Source organism: Arvicanthis niloticus, chromosome 3 (assembly GCF_011762505.2).
Source record: "Arvicanthis niloticus isolate mArvNil1 chromosome 3, mArvNil1.pat.X, whole genome shotgun sequence".
Taxonomy (NCBI): Eukaryota; Metazoa; Chordata; class Mammalia; order Rodentia; family Muridae; genus Arvicanthis; species Arvicanthis niloticus.
In genome coordinates, this window is record NC_047660.1 from 123,622,625 (window position 1) to 123,635,219 (window position 12,595).

Consider the following 12,595-nt stretch of genomic DNA (forward strand, 5'->3'; position numbering starts at 1 on the left):
GTGCATAGTCACGCCTGGTTTTCACAGAGGTAAAAGAAGGCACTGGATCTTCCTGGGAACTGGAGTTGTAGATAGCGTGGGCTACCATGTGGGTGCTAGGAATCGAACCTAGGTCTCTACAAAGGCAGCCAGTGATCTTATCCACGCTGAACCATCTCTCCAGCACAGGAGACTTTCTAATAGTCATTATTCTATGATAAAATATAAGTAGAAGAACAGTTACAGGTAAAACTAAAAAAGCGTTCCTAAGTTATTCAGTTATTTCTTATGGAAATATCTATAACTATTAGGTAGTTTCAAATTAAATGCTCGGTGGAAACAGACTGAGCACAAAACAGTTAACGATTTAGAATGATAGCAAGGAGAAGGCTTAACGATGTGAGGAAGAAAAGGAAAACCCGTGAAATTTTACTAAGATCTGAGAGCAGATGACCTAAGCACATTTTTACTTTCACCAGAATGCTCATCACAGTGTGAACTAACAATGTACATTAATAATAGAAGTCAGTAAAAATGGAATGACATTAATATCATTTTTCACTCCATCAAGGATAACCCCATGTAGATCAGTAAGGAATAAAGAGCTTTGTCCTGCCTTTGATGCTACTTAATTATTTCCATATTGTTTCTGTGACTGCCAAATGTCAGTTGAAGAAGCAGCATGTACTGCTTTCCCCAAGTTAAAGTAATGAGTTGGGGAAGCAATAGAGACTTTTGTATAACATTGTATAACATTGAGTGCATTTAGTCAAGAAGCTAGCCCTCATTTTCCTTTTCTTTGTATTATTTTACTATCACAGTTTCTTTGATACTGAAGCTTCCTTTGTTTCATGACATTGGTGATCAATAAGACATCAGCCCTCAGATTTCCTTAACGCATTGCCAGTTTATACAATCTAGACATATGTAAGCCATTGCTTCATAAACATATGCTGTATCACAGTTCAGACAATGATCTAAGCTCAGGCCAAGCATAAGGTTTCTCAGTGTCTTCTTAAGGAATGTAATGACTTACAAATATCAATGACAGTATGTAAAGGACAGACAAAATTGATTTATTGATTTTGAAAAGTCACTAGTGAATTAATTAAGTTTATTCTGTTTGCTCTTTTTTTTTTTTTTAGTTGATGGATTATGGTGATAAGGAAGGCCGGGTCATACCAGTTTTAAAGCTGTTGGACCAAAATTTCTCAGAAACATCTTTATCTAAAAGTGATGACTCAATGCCTCAGGAAGATGTTCTGCTGCCCCCTATTCACACCTTGCAGATAATAGAAGAAGACGAAATGCCACATTTACAAAGGACTTCCGAACCAGAAGAAAGGCCACGCGAAGAGAGGAAAAGTTTAGTACTTTCATCGGATGAAGAACTAATGCCCAAACATCCAAGCATTTTAAAAATAGCCTCATCTCAACAAGAGGTAAAGTTGAGATATTTACCCATAAATCCTGAGAGAATAAGGAGAAGGAATTTAGGTTTCTCTCCAACAGAATGAGGTACCAACTGAAAGAAAGAGGGCTAGTTTGGGCTCTTGAGAGTTGAAATGGAAAGGTGGCTTTCAAAGGCAAGACCCAACAGAAGCTCAACTAAATGAGTCTCCCCCACAGCAAAAGCTTCAGACAGGAAAACCCAAAATAATTATTTTTAAAATCTACTAAATACCAATAAATTCAAAGTTATTCAAATGCCTCTAAGTAGAAATGTGTCTAAATATATTAAGTGTGCTTACTCTGTGTGTACTGATCAATTAAGGGGGAAACCCTTGGAAAGAAAAGCAAACTGTTAATAGAACAAGTTAATCCCCTGCATTAGTGTGTGATTCTGCTAAAAATGTACTAACAGTTACAAATATAAATTCAAAAGACATGTAAAAGCCTGAGAAATTATTTTAGTAGAATTGTAAAACATAGCACATCTGTTCCTTGTTTCAGACTCCGAGTGTAAATGTAAGGTACACTAGGCAAGCCTTTGTCAGTGTCCTCCTTCCTTTACTGCAGCCATTGGATCCCCTCCCCACCCCCCACCCCCACCCCCAACCCCGACCCGCACTGCCTGGTTGAGCCTCAGTGGGAGAAGATGTGCCTAGACTCGCTGGGACTAAGATGCCCCAGGGTAGGTGGTACCCAAGGAGGGTGGGCTTCCCTTCTCTGAGGAGAAGGGGTGGGAGAAATAGGGAGAGGGATTTGTAAGGGTGGGACTGGGAAGAGAGGAGGGGAGCTGTAATCTGGATGTAAAGTGAATAAAAATAAACTAAGGAAACAACAACAGAAGAGAGGCAACTGGAAGGAGTTAGAGACTTCAGCGAGGGTCTCTCCCCAAGCATACTAGCTTTTGACGTTTGAGTGCTTAGCTCGATCTTCTCATCCTTTTATGCATTCAAAACTATGGCTAAATTCCCTCTGAAATGTCAAAACATATAATTATACTAAATAACTGTAGCTGGAAATATATTATATATATATATTTGTAGCTGTTTTCATACCAGAAGAGAGCATTGGATCTCATTACAGATGGTTGTGAGCCACCATGTGGTTGCTGGGAATTGAACTCGGGACCTCTGGAAGAGTAATCAGTGCTCTTAACTGCTGAGTCGTCTCTCCAACCCTGGGAACTTATTCTTAATCACAATAGCTTAAAGCAATATAATTGGAATAATGTTATTTACTTGCTGTAAAGGTAATACATGCTCATAAAAACGTTTGCAAAACCTAAAAGACAAGCTGAACCAACCAGGCAATGATAGCACACACCTTTAGTCTCAACACTCAGGACATAGAGGCAGGTTTATCTCTGTGAGTTCAAGGCCATCTTGGTCTTGTAGAGTGAGTTCCAGAGCAGCCAGAGCTATACAGAGAAACTGAGTCTTAAAGAAAATAAAACAAAAACCAAAGAAAAGACAAGCTAAATACAAGTAGTCATAATTCCCTTACCATTCTAACAATTTTAGTTCTTTTAACTTTTGTTATGCATATATATTCCTTATTTGTCATTCTGGAATCAAGTTCATTCTTTTATTTGAATTAGTTCTCTGAAATGTTTGTATAATGGATTTTGATCATACTTACCCCTCTCCCAATTCCTCCCATATCTACACCCTTTCCCTACTCACCCAATGCTGTGTACTCTTTTTTTATTTTACTAAATCCATCAAGTATAATTTGCACTGCTATTGCACTCTTCGATGTGAGGGTTCCTACTGGAACATGGTCAGCTTCCAAGGGGCTTAGAGAAAACAGACCCGCCTTCTCTCAGCAGCTATCAGTTTCCAATGCTCTTTAGCTAGGGTAGGAGAACTTCATGCTTATCTGACTTCTAGGATAGGATCTTGGTCTGATTTGAACTGACATAAATCTTTTGTATGATGTCATAAGCTCTTGTGAGTTCATATGTGCTGAGAGGCCAAACCTACTCCATCTTGGAACCGCCTCCATTTTAAAAGAAAAAGAGCGGAGAACTTGACCTGTAGCTGAACCCGAGCTGCACCCAAATACCAGGAAGGACCCTATGGCTTGTCCTTGGCTCATACCCCAGAGTTACTCCCTAGCTACTCCCTAGCAACAGCCAATCAGGATTAGTCTGATAGTTCCAGATGTACTTTCAGACCGTTTGTGATTGTTCATGGTTTTGTTTCAGAACACCTACCTGTCAGCTCACAATAGTCATTCCATTAGATGCTTACCAGGCTAGAAACCCCCTCACTTACTCACTGGTCATTTCCTATAAGACCTTGTCCCGCTGAGGGCTCGGGGCTGCACCCTCCTGTCCTGCTGTGTCAGGGTTGGTGGTGAGCCCAAGCTCGAGCTTGAATCAAAAAGACTCCAGTGTGATTGCTCCTTGGTGGTCTTTTAGGGTTAGCGACCCTGAACGGGGCCCACAGTGTAACTACTGTGTTGTGTCTAAAAAAACAGTGTTTCTTTGTTTGCATCCACTCTGACTCTTAATCTTCTCTTCTTAATCCTCTCTTGCATAAAGATGACCCTTGAGTTTTGGGAGGAGGGGGAAGTGAGAGAGATGTCCCATTTAGGACTGAACATTCTAGTGTACCCTGACCAGTTTTAAGTCTCTGTGTTAATCACCATACACTACAAAGAAAAAAAACCTTTCAATGACGGCTGAAATATGTAGTAATTTATAGGTATAACAATGAGTCACTCGGCATTGGTTTAATACTCTATCCACTTAGCAGAGTAGTGTAGGATCTCTGCTAGGACCTGTGACCTCTCCAGGTGTTCTTGGTCCCAATATCAGCATCAGGTGTGAGTTTCAATTTATGGATCAACTTTTTTTTTTAATCATAAAGTGGGCGATTCATCCTAAATTTTTCTAGTGGGCATGTCTTTGCAGGCTGGCTGATACTGTAGCTTACAGGGTTCACAGCTGGGTAATACCATTGATGACTACTGTGTAAATTTACTCCTCCAATCATGTTGTTAGTACCTTCCTTCTAACACTAAAAAGAAGAGCACACACATATACACACATGCACACACATACACTCATACACAATGCCTATTATAACTTAGCACTTTAAACATTATACTTGAATTTAGTCTTAGAAATTTTTATGATGTAAAATATTCTCTAATTCTATTTTATATTTTCATTAAACGCATTTAAATATTAATGGTCCTTTAAGTAATGAAAACTTTAGTGCTTAGTAGTCATTTTTATTTTCCTCCTGTGAATACATTTCTGTTTTGAAGAGTTGGAGGTTTTTCTTAAATTTCAAAATGAGTCTTTTTAACTTAAGAATATTAATCATTTAAAAGTCTGAAGTTTTGCTGGGTGGCAGTGGTGATGCACGCCTTTAATCCTAACACTGGGAGGCAGAGGCAGATGGATCTCTATAAATTTGAGGCCAGGACAGCCAAGACTACACAGAAAGACCTTGTCTAGAAAAGGCAAAAAAAAAAAAAAAAAAAAAAAAAAAAAAAAAAAAAAAAAAAAAATCTGTAGTTTGCCATGGTCTGTAGTTTGCACTTTATGTAGTATATTCAGTCTGACTTCTAAAATATTCAGTTTGTGTATGGTAAGGCATTTATTGCTACATAACAAGTCTCTCCAAACATTAGTGGCTGAAAACAACCCTTTCCTCATCTCTCAGTATTCAGTGGAATTGATTGTGCTTACTTGGACAGCTCTGCTTCCTAAGATCTTGGATGTTGTGTGGACTTCATTAAAATCATTAGACACTTGGCTGGGCTGGAACTGTGACGGCTCACTTACATGACTGACCGTCATGGGGCATGCTTAGGCTATGTAGTCCTCGACTTGGATAGTCTCCCACATTCTGGTATTCTCTCCCTCACTTACTCTGCTCTTCTGTGCCTCCTTCTGTAATGCCAGGCATTATCTATCCCTCACACACTCTGTGTGACTGTCTTCCTATGACCTCTCCATGTCATAGGAAGACATGTCTCTTTCAACAAGGCATGTGAACTTCTTATGTGGCAACCTGGGCATTCTAAAACACAAAGGCAGAAGCCATAGGAATTAACAAGAGTTAGGCTTAAACTTAGTCTAGGTTCACTTCCACTGCATCCCAGACTGATTGAACCTAGGGAAGCTTTGTCACTGGGGACCATATTAGACTATAAGTTACCATAGATTAACTTCCCAGCAATGAGCAACCCCTTTACATGGAAAATACTTCCCCTTCCTTCCCAGATCCTCAGTTTCACAGTTATTTTTAAGAGACTCAGACCTGAAGTAAAGAATTTTAACATTTAAACCAGGAACAAGTGACAGGCTCCTTAAGTATGGCTGCTCTCAGTTATCCGTCCACCACACATAGGAGTGAATCAGGAATAGAATTTGTATGTTCTGCAAGCGGGAAAACCCTCAGCATCTCAAGAGTAGCGTGAACTGTGATGTACGGCCTAGCCAGCTGATTAATATCTCTCACATTTGTGATGGTGCACTTGGGTCCTGGCTGTATGCTTTTAATTTTTTTTTATAAGAAATGACTTTTCATATACTTCAGTATCTGTGTTCAGTGTCTTTTTATGGAGGAAGTTCAGTGTGAGATACTATAATTCATTTAAAGTGTGGGTTTCTTATGTAACTAATTATTTTTAATAGTCAACTATCACACCCCCATATGTTTTAAGACAAGCCTGCATTTTTTTGGGCTTAGCTTTCAGTGGTTGTGGCAAAATAGCCTGAAGTGTTGAGTTTGTATAGCAGACTGAGCCTAAGTTGCCACCTAAGATTCTCCAAGTAATGTATGTTAGGCATCTAACGATATCAGTTTTTTTGTTTGTTTGTTTGTTTTTTGTTTTAAATAACGTTAAAGCCTTGTTATCTTGGCCTTAAGATCAGATTTGACCAACGGTTTGATAGATTTGCTTTCCGCCATGAGATCATTTCTTACTTGAGACTCGTTAACTAGAAGTGTATGTGGAACCTGTAGATTTTCCAACACCAGCAAATTGTGGTTCAGGGTTGTTTTCTGTGGACGTTGCTTCAAGGAACAACAGTCCCTCTTCTAGTTCACTTTATATATATTTTTAGCATGAAACGTAGAATTCTTAGCCAGATACTCACTCCAGTTGTGTCTGCCATGTGACTAGGTAAGAGGGCTGCCAGACTTTGTCACCATGATAATGTTTAGTTTCCAGTAAAAACCACCTTCACATCTTTCCCATATCATCTGTTCTCTTGGGGATCTTCCAATTATTATTATGATTATTTTTTTACCAAAATGTAGCTCCCAAACAAATTCCACATTTTAGGGGTTTTGTTATATCAGTAATTTATCTCTTGGTACCCATTTCTAAATAGTTACATAGCAACTATCCCAAAACTTAATGTCTGGAAACATTTTTACAAGTCTCAAGACTTGTTTCATAGTCTATACTTCTCTGGGAAGTTCCATTTCACCCAATATCAACTGAAGAAGTGCCATCCTGGAGTTTGTCATCCCAACATGGCTCCTTCATTTGTCTGGTGCCTTATTGGAAATGGCTGAAGACTGGCACTGCTTAAGATCCTGGAATGGCTAAGTCCTGAACTCTATATTGTCTCAGAGTCTCTCCCTCTCCACAAGTTTATTTACAATAGGAAAGGAAACACTTTTATTATAACAGCTTGGAGTCTTTATTAGAGTATCACATATGTAGTGTGTGAATATTAATCATCTTTCCATATGTGTATGTCACATGTGCATATCCAGCCAACTGCACATTAAAATTCTTTTACAAAAGGTGTCTTATGCAATGTGTATTTCCCCTAAGCAAGTGCGTATAACAATATTTTCATAGTTTAATATTTTGAGTGTTATAAGTATATAGCAAGATATGCGTAGGTTATATGCAAACATCATCCATTCTGTGTAAGGGACTTGGCTATTTGAGGATTCTAGTATCCTGTGAGGGTCCTGGAACCAGTATCCTATAGACAAATGCTAAGGGACAATGATTTGAATTTAAATATGCTGTGGTAAACTGACTAGTGGTTCCTAAAGAACAAGTCCTGATCTCTGGGTCCTGTAAGTGTTAATCTTGAATGGCAAAGGCATTGCAGATGTGATTAAGGATGCTAAGGTGGAAAATAATGGTGGACTATCAAGGTGGGCTTAAATACCATCATAACATCCTTGTAAGAGACAGATGGGAACTGGCCCAAAGAGCTGGTGATATGGAGATGAGCAGTGGGATTTGGAGACATCCTATACTAAGTTAAGGAGCACCTCTTTCAACAGAAGCTGGTTGATGCAAGAATGGGTTCCCCCATCCAGCTTCCTCAGCTTCCAGAGGAAGCATGGCCCTCCTTATCATGATTTCAACCTAGTAAAACTGATTTTGAACTTCTGACCTTCAGAAGTGTTAAGAATATAAATCTGATTGTTTCAAATCACCAGATATATGGTAATTTGTTATAGCAAGCACACAAAGCAAGTACAGCGTATGTTAGTCATGTTTTTCATTGCTGTGACAAAGTACCTGAAAAAAAAGAAAAGAAAATAGGTACTTGGCTTATAGTCCTGGAGGTCCAGAGTTGCCTGTTGCTTTAGGTCTGAGTCTCCTGTCATTTATGAGACTGCTTACCTCCTGGCAGCCAGGACGCCAAGCCAGGTGAGTTCAGAGACGAGATCCACTCTTGAAAACCATGCTCCATTTCCCACGGTTTCCATCACCTCCAAATAGTCCAGCTAGGAATGGATCAATTCACTGATTATATCAGAGCTTTCATGACATAAGTACCTCTTAGTGATTGGAGCTACTAGCTGAAGACTGACCATGCCTTGAACTTAGAAACAGTTTTGGGAAACAGTTCATATCCAACACGTAACAGTGAATTGAACCCTTCCGTCTCCTTTCTTCATTTCCTTTTTATACACCGAGCTTTGAGTCTGTCTGTTGTCTTTGGCTTTAGTATGGCTGTGCTCATAGGCCACGTCTTGGCTGTGGGACAGAATGCAACAACAGTGGGTCTACCAGGTACCACTGTCCTTCAGTGTAAAGCAATCTGATTTTAAAAGAGTCTTCTCTTTTGATGCTAAAGATTTTTTAAAAAATATACTTGATGACCCCACAGGATTTTGGAATTTGCTGAACTTGGAAATTGGTCTACTCAGATAATTAACCAGGATAAATGCTAGTCTTTTATCTTGTCAATTGTACCTTTGTACTGGCGAACTCTAAGTTTACACATATCCATAATTTCTTCTCTTGAGTTTCACCATAGTGAAGCTAACAGTGAAGAAATATCTGAGTGTCTCTGTCCAGTAGTCTTCTAGACAGTGCCACTTGAAGTTTTTGTAAGCTAGAAGATTCTATCCGCTGTTTATTGGTTGTGTCTTGTCTTATTTTTTGGAAAAAAAATGTTCCTTTAAAATTTCGATTTTTATTTGTTGAGATTATAATTACATCATTTCCCTTTTCCTGCTAGACATTGCCATATACCCCCTCCTTTCTCTCTTTAATATTCCTGGCCTATTTTTCATTAATTGTCATTTTATACAGATATGCGTATGTATATATTTATGTAACCTCAGTCAGTATGCTGTCACTTGGATTCATTTTCAGGGTCGACCATTTGATATTGAACAACTAATCAGTGTTCTCATTCCTGGGTATGGCTGCTTCCCACTCAACATTCCTTAGTCACATGTGGAAGAAAAACTTGTTGAGCCACCTAGCCTACCCTGGGGCCATGGTCACCTCACTTCTGGAGTGCTTGAGTCGGTTTTATGTGAGGTTAGCTTTCATTATGGAGTCTTTAGATCCATTCCTGTTTCCTGTTTATGCATCTCTTAATACGTGGTTTTAGTATGAGTTCTAAATTTCTTTTCTGTTTTGTTTTTGAGCAAACAAGAATGAGAAGGCCCCATTTTGTTTTGTTTTTTTTTTTAAACTCCATTATTACAAACCTCTATAATGTCTTTGTCACCATTATTTCTCCCTTCTTCACTGTACTTTCAAATGCTTTAAAAAAAAATGCTTCAGGAAACCTGGTCCACTTTCTCCTTAGGAACTGCAAGTCCTGTGGTTTTTCTTTGGGTTTGGCTGGTTGGCGTGGTGTAACGCAATACTCCGCCCGTGCCTCCTTCACACTTCACTGAAAGTTAGTTTCTCTAGAGCCTTCAGATAACGTTTCTCTGTAACAGTCATGGGGAGAATGTCTCAGATTCAGGTTTTGTGCCCATGTAATTTTTTATTATTACTTGTGTGCCTCAACACTAGTCAGCTTAAAGCTTCAGTGAACCCAAGAGATGCCATTTCTTAGCCCAATGCACTGAAATGCAGCTGACCTTCATATTTAGGGAAGAAATGTGAGCCTGATTTTTGGGTGGGATTTTGTTGCTGTTGTTTTTAATCCAAGAATATGGCTTTCTCACAATGTTTATTTTGTTTGTTTGTTTGCTTGTTTATGTATATGAGTACCCTGTCGCTCTCTTCAGACACACCAGAAGAGGGCTTTGGATACCATCACAGATGGTTGTGAACCACCATGTGGTTGCTGGGAATTGAACTCAGGACTTTTGGAAGAGCAGTCAGTGCTCTTAACCACTGAACATCTCTCCAGCTCCCCTCAATATGTTTTTAAGGAATAGTTTTGCTAGATGTTTAATTTTTGGTTGACAGTGTTGGTTTCTGGAGCTGTTTCCACTCCACTGCTCTCTGGCTACCCTCTATTGTAGTGAGAAGTCAGTGTTAAGAGTATTTGGTTTATCATACGTTGAGTGATTTTTCTCACCAGAAGTCTCTCTTCCTTTCTGTCGTTTGATAGTTTTCCAGCCTCATTAAGGTTTGAGTGACAAAAATGTTTGTGTGCTTATAGCATATAAGGTTTTTGTATTTGTATAGTAATTAAACTAAGCTAATTAACATGCATGCCATTACTTTACATGTAGTTTTTCATCATATATGTTTACAGTATATAACATAATGTTATGGGACACATATAGAAAGTAAAAAGGTTACTATGTGAAGCACTTAACATACACTTAATATAATTATCTTTTGTGGTAAGTAGATAAAATCTACTCAGCATGGATCTCATATGCAGTATCATTTTATTTTTAAAGGCATCTGGGTCCTTTTCTATTTAACTTTATGTATATGAATGTTCTGCCTCTCTCTCTCTTTCTCTCTCTCTCTCTCTCTCTCTCTCTCTCTCTCTCTCTCTCTCTGTGTGTGTGTTGCATGTGTTGCATGCCTGGTGCCTGTTGAAGTCAGAAGAGGGTGTCAGATCCCCTGGAATGGGGGTTCAGACAGTTGTTAGTCATCTTGTAGATTCTGGGTGTGGTGATTTGAATATGCTTGGCCCATAGGAAGTGGTACTTTTAAGAGGTATGGCCTTGTTTGAGGAAATGTGTCACTGTAGGCTTTGGAGGTCTCCTCCTATGCTCAGAAGGAGCTACCCATAGTAAAAGAAAGCTTCCTCTTAGTTGCCTGAGAATGCCAGTCTCCCCTGGTTGTCTTTGAATCAAAAAGCAGAACTCTCAGCTCCTTCTCTGGCACCATGTCTGCCTGCATGCTGCCATGCTTCTTGATGTGATGATAATATACTAAACCTCTGAAACTGTAAGCAAGCTCCAATTAAATGTTCACCTTTATAAGAGTTGTCTTGGTCATGGTGCTTCTTCATGGCAATGGAAACCTTAAAACAGAAGTTGGTACCAGGGACCAATGTATTGCTGTGATAGGCCTGACCATGTTTTTGTTTGGAGGAATGTGGATTTGGGGACTTTGGATTTGGAATGTTTTAAGTGCAACTTACTGAGCCATCCTAGTAGGAATATGGAAGACATTGTTACTTTAATTGATTTGGAGATTGTTCTTATGATGTTTTGGTGAAGAATATTGCTTTTTGTCCTTGCCCAAAGAGTCTGCCTGAGCTAAGGTAAAGAGATTTATATTAATTGCATTAACACAGGAAATCTTGAAGCCCAAAAGAATTTGTCTTTTGGTTTACTGTCATGAAGAGCAATTTGATCAAGCACAACAAGCTTAGAAAGGAAAAATACAAAATGTATGGTTCCAAGAATAAAGGGACACCAGGAAGTGGAATGAAGCTAAATCCTATGTGCAAGGATATTAAATGGAATTAAGGGAGTGGTGACCTCAGTGCAAGATCCTACCCAGCTAAACTTAAGCATTTGTAGTTGTATGAGGGAGAGTTATATCACATTAGGCATTACTCTGACCCAGTTATTGTTTTCATTTGGACATAAGGAGATATGATTATGTATCAAATCTCCAAGGGATTGATTGTGATGCCTATTCCTAGTTTTCAACTTAAGATCTATAATGAAAAGCTTAGGTCCAGGCATGGTGACACATGCCTTTAATCCCAGGAAACAGAAGCAAGCAGATCTCTGAGCTCAAGGCCAACCTGTAACCGAGCAATTTCCAGGTAAAGAAAAGCTTAGGTCCAGGCCTGGTGGTACATGCCTTTGATCCCAGCATTCATGAGACAGAGCCCTGCATGTCTCTTGAGTTCAAGGTCAATCTACAGAGCAAGTTCCAGGACAGCCAAGCTTAATCAGTGAAGGAGGTGGAAAACAGAAAGCTGATGATAATGTAATAGAACAAGGGGCCACGTTCTAGTTCCAGCAAACAGCAGAATTCAGCAGCTTGGGCCATGTGGCTCTACAGCTCTGGCTTTAGAGTTAAGAATAAAAGGGGCTACTGAGAAAATTGATGCTGGTTAGCTGGAGCTAGGAAATTAGTGCTGATTAAGAAGAGACCAGCACCACTGAGGTGAAATCTTCTTGGATGTGTTTTCTGAGAGCACAAAGAAGCTGTGTTCCAGAGATAGCCAAGGTTGTACCTTGTGCTGCAGCTGGACTTGGTAATGTATAAGAGTCATCCAGGTGGTACCAGTTTTGAAGGCATAAAGGGATCAAGGAGAGCAGCTGAGGCTTGGTACTGTGGGAGGTCAGGGAAGGCCACTGGTGAAGGTGCAGCTTCATTTGCAGTTCATGGCCGAGGAATGAAGGAGTCATGCAAAGAAGTTGAGGCTTGGCACTGTGAAGAGAGCCTATGAGGGGCTGTCGGTAACACCTGGTTGCAGCAGAAGACTCTCAGGTAATTGAAGATTCCAGTACCATGGGATGATCACCAAGAACCGTAGCAGCATTGAAGT

At 39.5% G+C, this 12,595-nt stretch overlaps 1 protein-coding gene across 1 annotated transcript in view; it reads left to right on the forward strand.

Annotated features, from left to right (window-relative positions):
• Catspert (catsper channel auxiliary subunit tau) overlaps positions 1-12,595 on the forward strand; it is a 90,483-nt gene that overhangs the window by 40,789 nt on the left and 37,099 nt on the right. The window contains exon 13 of the mRNA XM_076931858.1: positions 1,125-1,421. Coding sequence (XP_076787973.1) covers positions 1,125-1,421 — 297 coding nt within the window. The remainder of the gene's footprint in view (positions 1-1,124; positions 1,422-12,595) is intronic.